Raw genomic sequence first — 15,993 nt, forward strand, 5'->3', positions numbered from 1 at the left:
TTTCAAACCACTACAGTTATGAAAGCCTTGGTGGTGACAGTATCTGCTAAGTTCCTGACCCACAATGTGGAGGTGCAGGGAGCAGGGAATTTCTGGAGTGATTTAGAAGTAGAAGGACATGAATCAAGTTGTGATTTGGGGAGGCCAGTCTGGGGGGCATGTGTGACAGAGGGTGCGGCTTCAGCTGATGTTCTGCCAGCTGTGATGCCAGTTGGGTAAGACATATATGGAAGCCACATCTGGTTATGGGTGGATGCAGCCAGCCACGGGGCAGAAACCTGGAAACCTGTCCCCAGAAGCCATTTGTGCTAACTGGGGCATATGTCCGTGTTAGTGCAGCGAGGTTAAAGACCTCACAGAAAATGAATTTGGCCTCATATAGCTGCCTGGAGAGATGGGAGAATGCCAGGCCTGAGCACCCTCTGTGTGCCCCTGGCGTGATTTACCTGCATCATCTCGGGGCCTCCACGAGCCTAAGAGGTGGTGTCCTCTTTACCTAGATAATCACAGTAATGAACACACGAGGAGAAACCAGGATGGGCTCCCAGAAGGGCCCACAGTGCTGAGAAGGCAGCTAATTAACCAGCCATGAGCGCTAATGTGTACTGAGCACTTACTTGTATTAACTCAGGTCTCACCGCGCTGCATGGGGTTGTGTACTGTTAATATCTCCATTTTCCAACACGTGAAAGGGAGAAGGGTTAGGTTTAGAGTCTGTGGTTTCATGGGCAGAACCAGGAAAAATGGTGCCAGGTAAGAAGGAGGCAGTCGTTAGCTAAAACGGAAGGAAGGAAGGAAGGAAGGAAGGATGGAAGGAAGGAAGGAAGGAAGGAAGGAAGGAAGGAAGGAAGGAAGGAAGGAAGGAAGGAAGGAAGGAAGGAAAGAGCGAACTTGCCTGCCCCGTGAGTTGCCCCAGCAATGGGGTAGATTGGCCTGCAGGTGGTGAGTTCCCTGCCTTCCACACACTCAAGTAGAAACTGCGCGGCCATTTGGCTGGAGTGCCGTAGAGGGAACACCCTCACTATGAAGTTTCCTTCTAGCTCAGGTTCTAGGATTTTGTTTTTCTCTCTAGGAGACCATCAGATAGCTGTGTGCATGAAGATATTTATGACAGCATTATTTATAATAACAAAAAGCAGAAACAACCTATATATCTTTCAACAGGGGATTTATTAAGTAACTATATTTGAGAGCTTTAGTATCTGTGAGACTAGATCTAGCCTGAAGTCTATTTTTGGGTGGTCTTTGAGCTAAAAATGGTTTTTATACTTTCAAGGGGTTCTTAAAAAGAAAAAAAAAAAAAAAAGAGTAGCCCTGGCTGGTGTGGCTCAGTTGGTTGGAGCAGCAGCCCATAAACTGAAAGGTTGTGGGTTCGATTCCCAGTCAGGGCACATGCCTGGGTTGTGGGTTCTGTCCCCAGTCTGAGCACATGTCTAAGAGGCAACTGCTCAATGTTTCTCTCTCACATAGATGTTTTCCTTCCTCTCTCTCCCTCCCTTCCCCTCTTTCTAAAATCAATCATGTCCTCGGGTGAGGGTTAAAAAAAAAAGAATATGCAACAGTAACCTTATGTGGCCTACAAAGTCTAAAATATTTACTCTCTGACTCCACAGGAAAAAAGTTTGTTGATCTCTGCACTAGAATAATTAGTTTGGTCACCACAAATTATATTAATTTGTATCTATGATTATAAAAAAGTGGTCACAGCATATTTTTGAGAGAAAGAAGCAGGTTATATAACAGTATTAGAGCAGGATCTCAATGATATAAAACAGGAGTATGTGTGTTTGTATGTTATCTGTAACGATGGTCTGTAATACTAATGATGGTTTTTAAGCTTTCTTAATTAAATGCTTCTGTATTATTTGAACATTTTATAGCGAGCAGCTGTTATTTTTGAGATCTCAAAAAGCATTTGGGAATGAAATTAATTCTAAGTACTCCAAGCAATCCATGCTGTTTGGGATCAAATGAATTTTGATCTAGGCTGAAGCCACTTCGTTTGATTTGGTTCTTCGGGTACAAGGGCGATCAGACTCGGGATTGGTGCTCTTACCTTGTTGCTGTTGCTGTTATTGTTTTGGTTTTTAGGTCTCTTGCCCTGACTTTGGCCCACAAGGGCTTTTGCGCATAAATGGGGAAAAAATTCCCCTTGCTTTAGGTGAAAACAAAAGAGCTCCCTTGGATAAATGCTCTGACAATATTTCCCTTTGTTGCCGCAGAGCTGAGTCACTTCAGATTCAGGGCAAACAGGGTTAGGCCCAGATGTCCTTCAGGGGCCTTGGGTTGGTTCAGGTTGAGGGAAGAACGGAGAGCGGCAGGAATGTCCCTGTTTGAACTCTTCACTCTGTGGCTTGTTCCTTCCGAGGATCAGGCCACCTTGACCCCTCTGTCCCCAAGGAGTCCTCCAGTAAACACTGTGCCCCCTCAGTATAGGATGAAGGGGACACTTTCTGCCTGAAGGACGTCCCAGTCTAGTGGAAGGCTGATTCATTGACCTTCACTCGTTCACCAAATGTGTTTGGAACCCCTGCTTAGTGTGAGGCACTGCTGTGAGTTCTAGGAGCAGAGTGGTGACCAGGACCAATGCCATGCTTTCGGGGAGCTTATATTTTAATGGACAAAGAGAGTATGTGAGGGGCATGCGGAGTACTTTGGGTCCACAAGAGAGAAGCGGAGGTGGAAGCCAAAGAAAGGTACTGGGGTTTCAGGGAAGAGCACTGTATTTGACATTCTGCTCAGCCTCTTTCTAACTGTGCACTTCTGGGCCAATTCTTTATAAATTGGGAATAATAAATACTGTCTACCCTGTAGGGGGTTCTGGGAGGATTAACTGATATGCAGAACACTTCCCCAGTACCTCGTACATAGTCAATGCCCAACATGTGTTTATTACCTATTAAAAAAACAAAAGAAACACAGGTATAAGGAAGGAGTGCATACAATCATGCCTGAGAACACCTTACACTTAGTTGTTTATAAATACTGGTTGCTGCCCCCTTGTGACCAGAGGTGTATGTTTTGTGCTGAATTGATGTCTCCCCCTTGTCCCATAGGGCCCCGTCATTGTGCCTGTGACATTGTTCTGATGTTTGTAAGTCTGTCTCTCCCGACTCCACCTGGATTGTGAGCAGGTTGTCTCCAACCCCCCGGATGTAGCAGGGGCGAGGATCGTGTGAAAGCCAGATGCATGCTATGGAATCAGGCCGCCCCTGGCCTCCGGGTTGGGCTCCTTGCCATGGCCAATGTTTGAGAGGGCAGTGCAGGTGGCAAGGAGGCTTGGGAACAGTGAACAGCAAAGCACAGACCCGAGAGGTTATAAGCGTGGAGCTAAGTTTGCATCCTGTCACTGTCACTTCCTAGCCATGTGTCTTCGAGTGAGCCATCTAACTTAGTTAGCTCCTCTGTGGAATGAGGATGGTACTAACACTCAGGGTTGCAGTGAGGACGAAATGGAATCATGCCTTTGCTGCTTCTGGCATAGTGCCTGGCACATGGAAGAAAAGACACTCAGAGAATATTGCTTAAGGGAAACAAACAACCCACCTAAAGCTGTCAGATCAGCCCCATCTAGAACTTGTACAGAGGAGGGAATGTTTTAGCTTTCTTCTGGGTGCAGGGCATGAAGACATCAGCCAGTCTAACCAGCTGGCCTGGGTCTGCCTGGGGGAGAACATTCTTACAAGGAGCTTACTTGTCATCTGCAAAGCCCAGCTCTTCAGAGGCTCAGGAGGGTGTGCAGATTTAATGTGGCCTTGGCTGTGCTCCAGGCACAGAGCACGCCCAATCTCCTTCAAATTGAAGGAAAATTAATAGGGATGGTAATGATCTTCCCTGACAATGGGGCTGCTTGACAGAAGACGGGATGGGTTCAAGAGCTCTGAAACTCAGTGTTTCGTATAAAGGCAGCCTCGCCCAGGACTGAGATATTTGGGAGCAAATTCCTTAGCAGCTGCATAATTCAAGAGGAGCCAGTAGGGATTTTGATTTAGAAAAAAAGGAAAGGGTTTCCCAGTGCATCTCAGTGGGTTCAGTCAGAGCTTAATGTCCTCACCCCCAGGTTTGAGTCCAATTATTAGAATTGAAGCTTATGATAAAAGAGCAGAAACTATCAGAGGAAAAAGAAAACCAAAAGGGCTGTCAGCTCTTGTCTACATGCTGGCTAGTAAGCTGGACATTTTCACATGTTTTTTGCTCCTAAAAAGCATGATTACACTGAAATTACCAAGAAAACAGATTCAGAGAGGTAAAGTAATTTATCCAAGGTCACACAGGTAAGTGTGTGGTGGAGCCAAGATCTGAACGGCCCTGAAGGACTCCCTCACCACATTCTCCAGCTTAGAAAATGGACAGCTCTTTATTAGTCACAAAATTTTTTTTATTGTGATAAAATACATATAACATGAAATTTACCATGTTAGCCATTTTAAGTGTCCGGTTCAGTGTCATTAAGTGCATTCACACCGTTGTGCAGCCATCACCACCATCTGTCTCCAGAACTCTTCTCTTCTTCCCAAACCAAAGCCCTCTTCTCATTAAATAACTCCCCCTCCCCATCCCCCCAACCCCTAGAAACCACTGTTCTGCTCTCTGCCTTTGTGAATCTGACTAGGAACCTCATATAAGTGGAGTCATATAGTATTTGTCTTTTTTGTGTCTGGGTTATTTCACTTGGCACAGTAGCCTTAAGGTTCAACCATGTTGTTTCCTCTCTGGTTCACTACCCTTTAAAGACACTTGATTTTTGTCTATTCCTGCAGCTCATCAAGCTCTTTCCTGCCACAGGGTCTTTGTACCTGTTGTTCTTTCTGTCTGAAACAGCCTACCCCTTTAGCTTCATGTGACTGACTTCCTCTCATTCTTTCCAACCTGGCAGAAATGTCGTTTTATCTTAGCTCAAACTGCCATAACAGAATACCATAAACTGGGGGGCTTAAACAACAGAAATTTATTTTCTCTTGGTTTTGGAGGCTAAAGTCCAAGATCAAGGTGCCAGCATGGTAATTTCTGATGAGAACTCTTTTCCTGTCTTGTAGATGGCTGCCACCTTGCTGTGTCCCCACATGGCAAGGGGAGAGGGAGAGGATCGAGAAGGAGAGAAAGAGAGAGAGATTAGTGCAAAGTTATTACCAGGTGTGTTGGTGTGAGACTACCTCAGTTAAATACCAGCTCTGCCATTTACTGGTCATGTGACTTGGGTAAGTCACGTTACCTGTTATGCCTCAGTTTATGTTCCTTAAGAGATGTCAACACATATTTGGATGATGAAAAGCAATTGGAAGAGCAGTAACAGGCTGAGCAGGGGTGAGGTGTGGGACTGAAAACAGGGGTAGGGGATTGATGATCTATAGAGGGAGCAGTGAGACCCTTAGGCTTCCCACTCTTGGACCCTGCACACCTAGGTCAATCCTGCAGGAGGTCAAGGTTTTTTCCCTAGAGAGGTTAACCTGGAGAAACTGAACTCAGGGCCATCAGACACAGAAAAGGTCAGAGTGAGATACCAAATGAAAAATGGAGGGACCCCCAGATACCTTTTCTATCTCTGCTACCAGGATCCTGACAGCCAGTCGTCTGTTGCCAGACAGGAGATGGGAAGATTCTTTTCTGAAGGCCCCAGAGAAGAGAACTACAAACACTGATATTTAGATGTCCCCCAGTGTCAAGCCAGATCTTTGCTCAGTCCTCCTACAGTGAGAACCACCAGATCAAGTTCAAAAAGCCCCTGCACCGACACACACACACACACACACACACACACCCCCCTGCCAATCAGTTATTTAGTGCTTCACTGAAAGATCTACTTTGAGTCACATATCACCAGGTATTTGAAGGAAGTCTCCAGGATAGACGAGAAAAGCCAAAACAGACAAATAAACAAAAGCATTTGTAGCAAAAAGACAATGCAGAGAGCAGGAGAAAATACAGAAAACAAAAACTATCATATCCTTAGAGAGATAAGAGAAGACATTGTATCCATGAAATAAGATGTTATATAAAAAAGGAATAGAAGAAAGGGCACTGAGAAAATAAAACACAAGAGCCATAACTTTTAAAGAGTCAATATAAAGGGTAAGAGATAATGAAAAGGAAATTTCTCAGAGGAAGTATCAAAAAGACAAAGAGATGGAGATAAGAAAAGAAAATTAGAGATCAATCCAGGAGGCCCAGTGTCTGACTAGAGGATTGTCCAGGGATACCAGACAAAGCAGAGCGGGGAGGATGACTAAGTAAATGAAATGAGGACATTTCATAGTGAAGGACATGACTCTCCAGACAGAGAGGGCCCAATAAAAATGAAAAAGAACCCCCCAAAAGTACATCATCACCAATGTCAGAATACCAGGGATCAAGAGACAATACTAAAAGTTTCGGGGGTGAGGAGGACAGCTTACATACAAATCACCAGGAATCAGAATGGTTCAGATACCTCAGTAGCAACATGCAAGTCAGACGATGAGGAAACCAGACCTTCAAAAATTCTGATGGAAAACAATTTCCAACCTACTATTCCTTATACAGTCAAAGAAATCAGAAGTGAGGATAGAAGAAAGTCATTTTTAGACATGTAAGAGTAAAAATTTTATTTTCTATGTGTCCTTCCTTAGGAGGTGACTAAAGAATGTGCTCCACCAAAATGAGGGCATAAACCAAGGTAGAAAAGGCTTGCAAGCCACGGAACAGGTGCTGTAACACAGAAGGGCGGGGGTACAGCTGATTTAGAAATCAACCACTCCCAGACTGAAAGCAGAGGAGGGAGGAGGCTCCAGGAGGTAGATCGCTAGGAAAACAAAAGGAACTGGTAGATTACATGACTGTGTGGAAAAGACTGGAGTGTTTGAGGAGATTTAGCAATATGCACACAGCAAATGAAAAAAAGGTGGCAGTTAATAATTCTAGGAAAAAAATCTGCTGTAGAAAATAAATGTAATTATAGCATACCATTTGGCTCAGTGGTGGACAATGTCTACAAAGTCAAAAGAATGTAACCCCCCTCAAAAAAAAAAAGTATAAACACTGATTTTCAATTTAACTGAAAATTAAAAAATTGAGAAGATGGAGAAGGGATGTGGAGTTGGGTAGTGTAAGAGAATTAATCCTCACCTACCATAATAGGGAGTTGTGGGGGCCGTTACTAGTGTTCAGTAATATCTGGTTGTCCCTGCTTCTGGGTACAGGAAAGATTGTACTTCTCAGCCCCTTGCTGTTGGTTGGGGCCACATGACCAGCTTTCCTCAGTCTGCCTCAGGTGGAAGTGCAATGTTGCAGCTCGTCCAGAGCTTAGATGACCCTGCAGCTGTCTCTTCTCCCTCCTGGTGATCAAGAAGGCCTCAGGCAGAGCCACAAAATTGTAGCATGCTTGAATCGCCTCGTGGAATATAGTCCTAGAGACACTGAAGAAACTCTGCAAGGGTGAGAAACCTTCATTGTGTTAAGCCGTGAGATTTTGGGATTGTTTGTTACTGCTGCATAGTCTGGCTTAACCGAATACAAACTTCAACAATTGCTGTCTAAAACTGCTGCATCAAGAAATAGCTATTTAAGCCCTGACTGGTGAGGCTTCGTGGGTTGGGCGTCATCCTGCAAATCGAAAGGATGCCAGTTCGATTCCTGGTCAGGGCACATGCCGGGTTGTGGGCCAGGTCCTGGGTGGGGGGCATGTGAGAGGTAACCAGTCGATGTTTCTCTCCTTTTCTTTCTCCCTCCCGTCCCCTCTCTCTAAAATAAACAAATAAATAGAAAGGAAATAGCCATTTAAGCATACTGTTCAGAATTACGGAGATAGTCACTAATAGAATAACTGAAAACATGAAAAGTGGTAGCCTCTGGGGAGCAGGACAGAGGAATGAGGAAGGGTGGGGCAGAGGGACACCTATTTTGATTATAGTACTATGTGACTTTTTACATTATGTAGTGGTATTACATTGGCAGAAATAAAATTTTATATAAAGCTAGATGCATGTATGTGCTTTGGAAGAATTCAGAAGACAGCAGTGGCTGTCTCTTAGGAGGAGGGTGTGCGCGATCGAAAGTCTGCGGAACTGCAGATGTGGCTGGAAGGCACTGTGGGGAAGGACCCCACGCAGATGCAATGTTGGTGTGAGGAGTTTGGATTTTATCCAGGTGGCAATGGGGAACCACAAAAGGCTTGTAAGCAGAAGAGTGCCCTGAGCAAGTCTGCCTTTTATCGCGAGCACCCCAGCTTATGTGGACAATGAATTGTGGGGCGGAGAGGCCACTGCGGTGGTCCCCGTGACAGCTGATGAGACCTGAACTGTACGACAGATGGCTATTGAAAGCTTGCTACTTACCCGGCACTATTGGTAGGGCTGGTGATACAGCAGGGAACAAAATGGACAAAGCCCCTTGTCTTCAGGGAGTTTACATGAGTGCGAGAGACAAATGGAGAGAAAAGAAGACATATATTAAGTCAGGCAGAAGTTTGTACTATAAAAACATCCTGAGCCCTGGCTGGTGTGGCTCAGTGGATTAAGTGTCGGCCTGTGAACCGAAAGGTCGCCAGTTTGATACCCGGTCAGGGCACATGCCTGGGTTGCAGGCCAGATCCCCGGCTAGGGGCATGCAAGAGGCAACCAATTGATGTTTCTCTTGCACATCAATTATTTCTCTCCCTTTCTTTCTCCCTCCCTTCCTCTTTCTCTAAAGATAAATAAATAAAATCTTAAAAAAACAAAAAAGGAAATAAATGAAGCAGTGAAACAAGGCAGTGTTAGGAGACAGAGTGATAGAGGGAGGGGGGTAACCTTAAGTAGGGAGGTCAGGGCAACCTCTCTGAGGAGGTGACATTTGAATAGAGTCCTGAGTTAAGTGAAGGAGCAAACCATACAAAATTAGGGGTCGAGCTCTCAGGAAGACAGAGCAGCAGTCCAGAGGCCCTGAGGTGCAAATGGGCTGGATGTGTCTGAGGAACAGGGGAGAGGCCAGGGGGTGGGGGACAGCCATCAGGGGTTAGGTTCTGGGAGCTGAGACCCTTGAGGGGGTTGGGGCAAGTCTGTGAAAAGTGGAGAGAACTTTGGAAAGCCACTGGGGCTTTGAGAGCAGGAGGGTGGCATGGTTTGTCTGAGGAGGCCAGTAAGACAGTTCTTGGCGCTGGTTAGCTGCTGGGTGGGGGACCCGTGACGGGGGAGCTCCTGGGCCTCTGGCCGGCCATCAGTGCTGGGCCTCTCAGCTCTGCCTGGATCAACTACAGCAGCTTCATCACCCACTTCCCAGCATCTCAGCACCCCAGCCCCCTCTGGGAATGGAAGGATCCTTCACAAGTCAAAATAGCAGGCAAAGAACAGCCTCTAATTGTTCTGCGTAAAAGAAGCAAAATTAGACGAGTCAGCTGTGGGGTTGAGACTGCCTCCCACACAGCTGTGATCCCACACCCCGCTGCAGACAGACTTCCCAAGACTTGGCAATTCTGCTATCTCCGAGCAAAACTTTTTAGTTCTCCAGCTGCAGGACAAATGACAGCTATTTTGGGAGGGAGTGGGACAGATGCTGGCCCTGGGGGACAATGTGAGTGAGTCAGTATCTTTTTTTTCTTTTTAAACCAAACAAATCAGTGACTTCATGAAGGAACAGCCTTAGCTGACAGAATTTGTTCAGTCATTCAAAACACCTTGACAGTGCTCATCCTGGGTGCCCGTGGCGCTGCATGGTGTGTATGTGTGGGGGGGGGGGAAGGGGTCGGTTCGGCCCTAGAGGGGTAGAGTGGAGAGAAACATTCGAGTTCCTGACTTGGCTCTGCCACTGTCACTGTATGACCTTGGCTCAGTTTCTCCATATCTCCTCAATATGGGCTTCAAGCTACTCATAGTGTTTTTCAAACTTTAGGGTCCATAAGAATCACTTGCAAGAAGGGCAGTTCTTGTTAAGGATGAAGATTTCCAGATTAAGATCTAGAAGGTGTGTTGTTGGGTCCAGGAATCGGCATTTCTTACAGGTTCCTTCAATGATTCTGAGGAAGTCCTTGGCCCACACTTCCGTAAAATCACTTCCCCTCGACCTCTCAGGGCTCCTCTGCTCTGAAATTTGAGGAGCCGCTCATACAATTCTTCTCTGGGTTTCTTGATCATTTCAGGGGCATGAAAGCAGTCCTTCCCCCTGCCTCAGTGTACCTACCTGTGTGTTTCTGCGATGATCACACTGCACTGGGACGGTTTCAGTGTATGCAGCCTCCTGCAGTCTCCTCAGTGCCCAGCCCAGGCCCTGGGTACAGAGGGGTGATGACTGTAAGTGTTGGCCAAACAAGGGGCCAGCTGTAGAGCAAGTTGTTGTGCAGCAGCACAGAGCATGGAGGGATGTTGGAGAGTTTCAGGAGCAGGGCTTGGTTGCAGACATCTGGCTTGGATACCTGGGCGGATGCTCTGATGTCTGACACTGTCACCTGTTCCCTTTCCCTACAGCTGGGTGAGTCCAGCTGCTTGGGAACAAGATGGTTCGGATAGGACCACAGGAAGGACTGGGAGCCCTGGTCTACCGGGGAGGACACCCCAGGTGATCTAAGGCCCCAGTCATTCTTCTAGGCAGAGGCCCTCCCTCAAAGCTGCCCAGTCATATTCTCAAAAGGCCAAGTCAGTGGCAGAGGGTCAGGTCACTCTGGTCTAGCGCCCAGCTTCATTCTTTGTATATGAAGAATAATAACAGCTATCATATACTGAGCACTTACCATGCTTTGGGCTCTGGGCTAAGTGCTATATCATTTCATTAAATTTCATAACAACCCAATGAGGTTGGTAAAAGTGTCACCCCTCTTTTTATGGTTGTGGACTCCAAAGCTTAGAGAGTTCAAGTTACTAGCCCAGAATCACTTAGCTTAGTTTTATTTTTAAAAGATAAGGTTTTTTTCCTAAAATACCTTCTGCCAAAGTCACCCCCAGCCCAAGAAATGCCCTTGCTTCCGTTGTAGTGGAAAAGAATGATGCTGAATCAGGTGGGTCAGGGTTCCCGTCCCACCTCTGTCTCTGACCTTCTGTGTGACCTTGGAGCAGTCATTTCACCTCCCTGAGTTTCATGGCAAACTGAAATCTGTGAAATGGAACAATTACTTATATATGTACTTCCTTTTAAGGTACACTAAGATGAAGACAGCCACCAACATCTACATCTTCAACCTGGCCTTGGCAGATGCGTTGGCCACCAGCACGCTGCCCTTCCAGAGCGCCAAGTACCTGATGGAGACGTGGCCCTTTGGGGAACTGCTCTGCAAGGCTGTGCTCTCCATTGACTACTACAATATGTTCACTAGTATCTTCACACTCACAATGATGAGTGTGGACCGCTATATTGCTGTCTGCCACCCTGTCAAGGCCCTGGACTTCCGCACACCCGCCAAGGCCAAGTTGATCAACATCTGCATCTGGGTCCTGGCCTCGGGTGTTGGTGTACCCATCATGATCATGGCTGTGACCCGTCCCCGGGGTAAGTGACTGCAGAGGGCAGCACATGGGCCTCCATGGGTTTGCAGGCCACTTTCCAGGGTGGAGGTGTGTATTGCTGATCAATGAGAGTGTGGATGACTGGCCAGTGGGAGTATGAATAGTCAGCCAGTGGGAATGTGAATGGCTGGCCAATGAGGAATGTGAATGGTTGGCTGTAGTGAGGATGAATGACTGCTCAGTGGTCATATGAGTTGCTGGGCAAAGGAAATTACGAATGGGATTATAGATGGTTGACCTATGAGTGTGTTGCTGCTGGTCAGAACCGTGTGGATGATTGACCTTTAATGAGAGAGAGGAATGACCAGTAGGGTGAGGGTCACTCACTGATCAGTGAGCAGTGGAGGTCCCAAGATCTTCAGTTCTATCCCAAACTCCCTTCCACCCCAATTGGAAATTATTGGCCCAAATGACCAAAGCAAGGCCTAGAGATTGGCCTTCAGAGAATGACGGATAGGTACATTTCCTCAGAGTAAATGGTAATTATTAATATAGTAACCACATTTATCAGTTAGCTGCTCAGTGGCTTAACACAGTAGAAGTTTATTTCTCACTCACGTTACAGTTTAATACGAGCAAGAAGAGGATGGTCTCTACACCACACAATCATTCAAGGACCCAGGCTCCACATGATGGTTTCGGAATCCTCCGCTGCTGGCATCTGGCCAACAGATGACTATGGAGAAGGAATGATGAGAAAGCACAACCACTTTTAAATGTTATGGCTTATCTCTTCTTAGTGATAGCTGGTCACATGACCCCAACCTTGATGTGAAGAAGTGGGAAAGGTCGTTCAGCAGGGTGCCAAAGTCATTGGTCACTAACCTATCTGAGCCACACTATATTATCATGGGGTGTTGAGAAAACTAAATGAGGTTTTATGTGCAAAATACTTAGGACAAGTCCCGACTCATTGCCAAGGCCCAATAAATAGCAGCTATTAGAATGGTTAAGCCTATGAGACAGACAAGGAGAGACTCCTACCTCCATTTGACAGTAAGAAAGCTGAGAATCAGAAAAGTCAAATGATTTGCTTAGAGTCACACAGACAGACATTTGGTGGAATCTGGCCTAGAAACCAAGGCTCCTGCCCCCGTATCTTGCTCCTCTCGGCCCCTGCTGTGAAGGGTTACAGATTATCAGTGGTGTGCTGGGAGAGTGAAAGAGGCTTGGTGGGAGGCTTCTTGGCTACCATTGACTCCCGCAAGGGTAGAGTCCTTATAAAGTCTTTGAGCTATTGGTCTTGACTCAGCAGCTGAGCCCCATTTTTCACTGTCAGCCTTCAGTTTACAGGCCATTAACTGCAGCGCTACTGGGGGCTGGGCCAGATGGGCCACTACACACACACACATACACACACACGCACACACACACGCACATGCACACTTCCCCAGTGTGTGCCATTGGCACTTGTATGCCACTTGCTGTGTGACCTTGGACAAGTGCAGTTCTTTTCTGGGCCTGGTTCTACCATCTATACAATGAAGTCCTTGGCTTCTGCCATCCCTGTGGATCCTGCCAGTCCGATGTCCTGGGTTCACTCTGTCTGTGGATCCCCAGCCCCCTTCTCAAAACTCTCAGGCTCCAAATCCACTGTGTAGCTCCTCAAATTCCAGAATTCCAAAAGACCTGGGGAGTCTCCTGGGCCAGCCTCAGCCCTCTGTCTGTATCTCACAACATTCCGTGAGGTACTCCTCCAGCCCAAGCCCACACTCTAGGAACAGGGAGCTCATTCCATCCTGGGTGCCCCTCTTATCTTTGGCCAAGTCTGGCAGTCAAAGTTTTTGTTACGAAGCTGAGATCTGCCTCCCCAGCCCTAGGCCTAACCTCTGGACTCCTGCATGTACCTGCCTCTCTGCCTGGTGAATGCACCAAAAGCTCGAACCCCACTGTGCTAAATGGTGTACATGCCTTGGCCCATTTAATCCTCACGACAACCCTGTGAGGTTTAGGTACTGTTATTAGCCCCACTTTAGGGATGCTCTTGAAGTTTGAATAATTTGCCCAAGGCCACACCACACAGTTAATTGGACCTGAGTCCTACTCTTAACTCAAGCTCTTTGTTAACAATATTGTCCCCACTGAAGCTACTTTGGAAATGTGTAAGCTGTTTTGAGTTATCACAATGATTGGCATTTAGTGGGCTTGGGCTAAATTATATCATTATTGTTGTCCATGGACTGGAGTCTCATAAAGAGACTGGGAGAGCATATTGGAAGGTCTTCAGTGTTAGGGCCAATCCTAGTAGGGTTTTGAAGGATGAATAAGAGTTCACCAAATGCAGAAGTAAAGGAGGATTTTCCAGGCAGAGGAATCACCTTAAGCAAAGGCCAGAAGGACGCAGTGGGACTTGACCAAGCTCAGAGGGGAATGGGGCGGGGTACGGTGAGCAGGCAGGCAGGTAGGCAGAGTCTCTTAGGTCCCCAAGCCCCTCACCCCATCTGTCTTTCTTTGTTTCCTCGACTCAGACGGGGCAGTGGTGTGCATGCTCCAGTTCCCCAGCCCCAGCTGGTACTGGGACACAGTGACCAAGATCTGCGTGTTCCTCTTCGCCTTCGTGTTGCCCATCCTCATCATCACCGTGTGCTACGGCCTCATGCTGCTGCGCCTGCGCAGCGTGCGCCTGCTCTCAGGCTCCAAGGAGAAGGACCGCAGTCTGCGGCGCATCACGCGCATGGTGCTCGTGGTGGTGGGCGCCTTCGTGGTGTGCTGGGCACCCATCCACATCTTCATCATCGTCTGGACGCTGGTGGGCATCAACCGCCGCGACCCGCTGGTGGTGGCCGCGCTACACCTGTGTATCGCGCTCGGCTATGCCAACAGCAGCCTCAACCCCCTGCTCTACGCCTTCCTCGACGAGAACTTCAAGCGCTGCTTCCGCCAGCTCTGCCGCTCGCCCTGCGGTCGCCCGGAGCCCGGCAGCTTCAGCCGCGCCCGCGAAGCTACGGTCCGCGAACGGGTCACCGCCTGCACCGCGTCCGAGGGTCCTGGCGGCACCGCCGCCTTACCAGGCTCGGCCGGCCCGCAGCACACCCCTCCGGAGTGACCCGCTGGTCCCGCCACGTTCTAACGCGGGCGGGGGCCGCAACGGGGAAGGGGGCAAAAGGGAGGGGGCACAAGGGGACTTCCATTTTGGAAAACGGAGCTGGGCTTGAGGTGAGGCGGGGTCCAAGAGATGGGGCTCCTGCTGGGGGTGGACCTCTGAGGCGGGGCGGGGGGCAGGACGGCGGGGCGGTGCCTCTGGACTGAGTGCGCAGTCACGGGCTCTGGGTTGGGGACCAGGGAGGAGGAGCTAGCGACTCCCAGGGAGTAGGACAGTGGCTCTAGAACTGGTCGGATAAACGGGGCCACTGCAGCGGGGCAGGGGCTCAACCTTGGGACAGCTTCAAGTGCTGCCCCCGGGCCTGGCTTGCCAGTGGGGATACCGACGGAGACCTGAAGATCCCGGGCCCAAGGCCCAGGAGGGGCAGAGGTGGGGACGGCAGCGTGAGAACTGAGCTGCAAGACTGGGCCTCTGAGTAGTGAGGAGGGGCCTCTTCTCCCGCAAGGGTCACAAGGACAGGACAGTGAGGCCTGGCCACTGCTGAAGACTGGGCCCCAGAGATCAGGTCTGTGGCAGGGGGTCGCGGCCTCGACTTTGGGGGAGAGTCCCAGCCCTGAGTTCTGGCAGGAGGTGGGGCTCAAGGCCAGGCTTGCAGAGGTCCAGGTCCAACTTGACATCTTTATAAATAAAAAGAAAAGAAAATAGGGAGAGAAATATATATATACCTTCCCACTCCTTGCCAGTCATTTCGTTGGAACAGGCAGAGGTCCCCTCAGCATGGAATTAGCGTCCCCAGCACTCAGCACTGCCTCTCAGCGGGGGTTGGGACAGGACACTGGAGCAGGGTGCGTGGTTCCAGGACAGGATACAGCACAGGACCTCAGTTGGGGTAGACTCCTCAGTCCCTGGTCCTTAATGGGGCTCAAAGAGGGAAAGGGGGTCTGGGGCCTACGGTTCCAAAACCGAAGCTGCAGGTCCGCCTCTGTACCAAGAGGTGGTGGTGGGTGGGCTGAGGCAGGAAGTGTGTGGGGGGTGGTTCTGCTTTGAGGTTAGGTCCTGAAGCCAGAGGGCAGATGCTTTTCTTTGTCCCTGGGACCCTGGCTTTCCTGGCCCAGGTGCTGGAGGACAGTGAACCATGGGTCAGAGCCCCATGGAGGGGGCGTGCCCCTGGGACTGAGTGAGGCATCTATTTGAAGCACCAGGCCTTCCTGAGAAGAACCTCTGAGAAATCCTCTTTCCCTACTCCCGCTATCTGGCTGCGCGTACGGTGTCCAGTGTCCCCAGTGAGCTGCAGCTGCCCCCACAGGAGCCTGACTCTGGAGGAACTGGGGAAGAGGCTTCTACAACGGTAATGCTCTGTCAGTGCGTGGTCCTCTGCCTTTTCCCGCACCTGCTCTAGCTGTCCGCCTCAAACTGCCGAGAGAGGGGTCCACCCGGAGCTGGGCAGAGAGGCATTTCTTTTCATTGGTCTGTCATTTTAGTCAGGCAAGTCCAGATCTTTGCTGC

The 15,993-nt window shown here is 48.7% G+C and overlaps 1 protein-coding gene across 1 annotated transcript in view; it reads left to right on the plus strand.

The window, feature by feature from the left end:
- Positions 1–14,583, plus strand: part of OPRD1 (opioid receptor delta 1) — a 29,977-nt gene extending 15,394 nt beyond the window's left edge. Inside the window, exons 2-3 of the mRNA XM_090271520.1 lie at positions 11,078–11,427; positions 13,913–14,583. Coding sequence (XP_090127646.1) covers positions 11,078–11,427; positions 13,913–14,490 — 928 coding nt within the window. The 3' untranslated portion in view covers positions 14,491–14,583. The remainder of the gene's footprint in view (positions 1–11,077; positions 11,428–13,912) is intronic.
- Positions 14,584–15,993: the final 1,410 nt, after the last annotated feature.

This window comes from Furipterus horrens, unplaced genomic scaffold (assembly GCF_987537825.1).
Source record: "Furipterus horrens unplaced genomic scaffold, mFurHor1.1.pri manual_scaffold_3, whole genome shotgun sequence".
Classification (NCBI taxonomy): Eukaryota; Metazoa; Chordata; class Mammalia; order Chiroptera; family Furipteridae; genus Furipterus; species Furipterus horrens.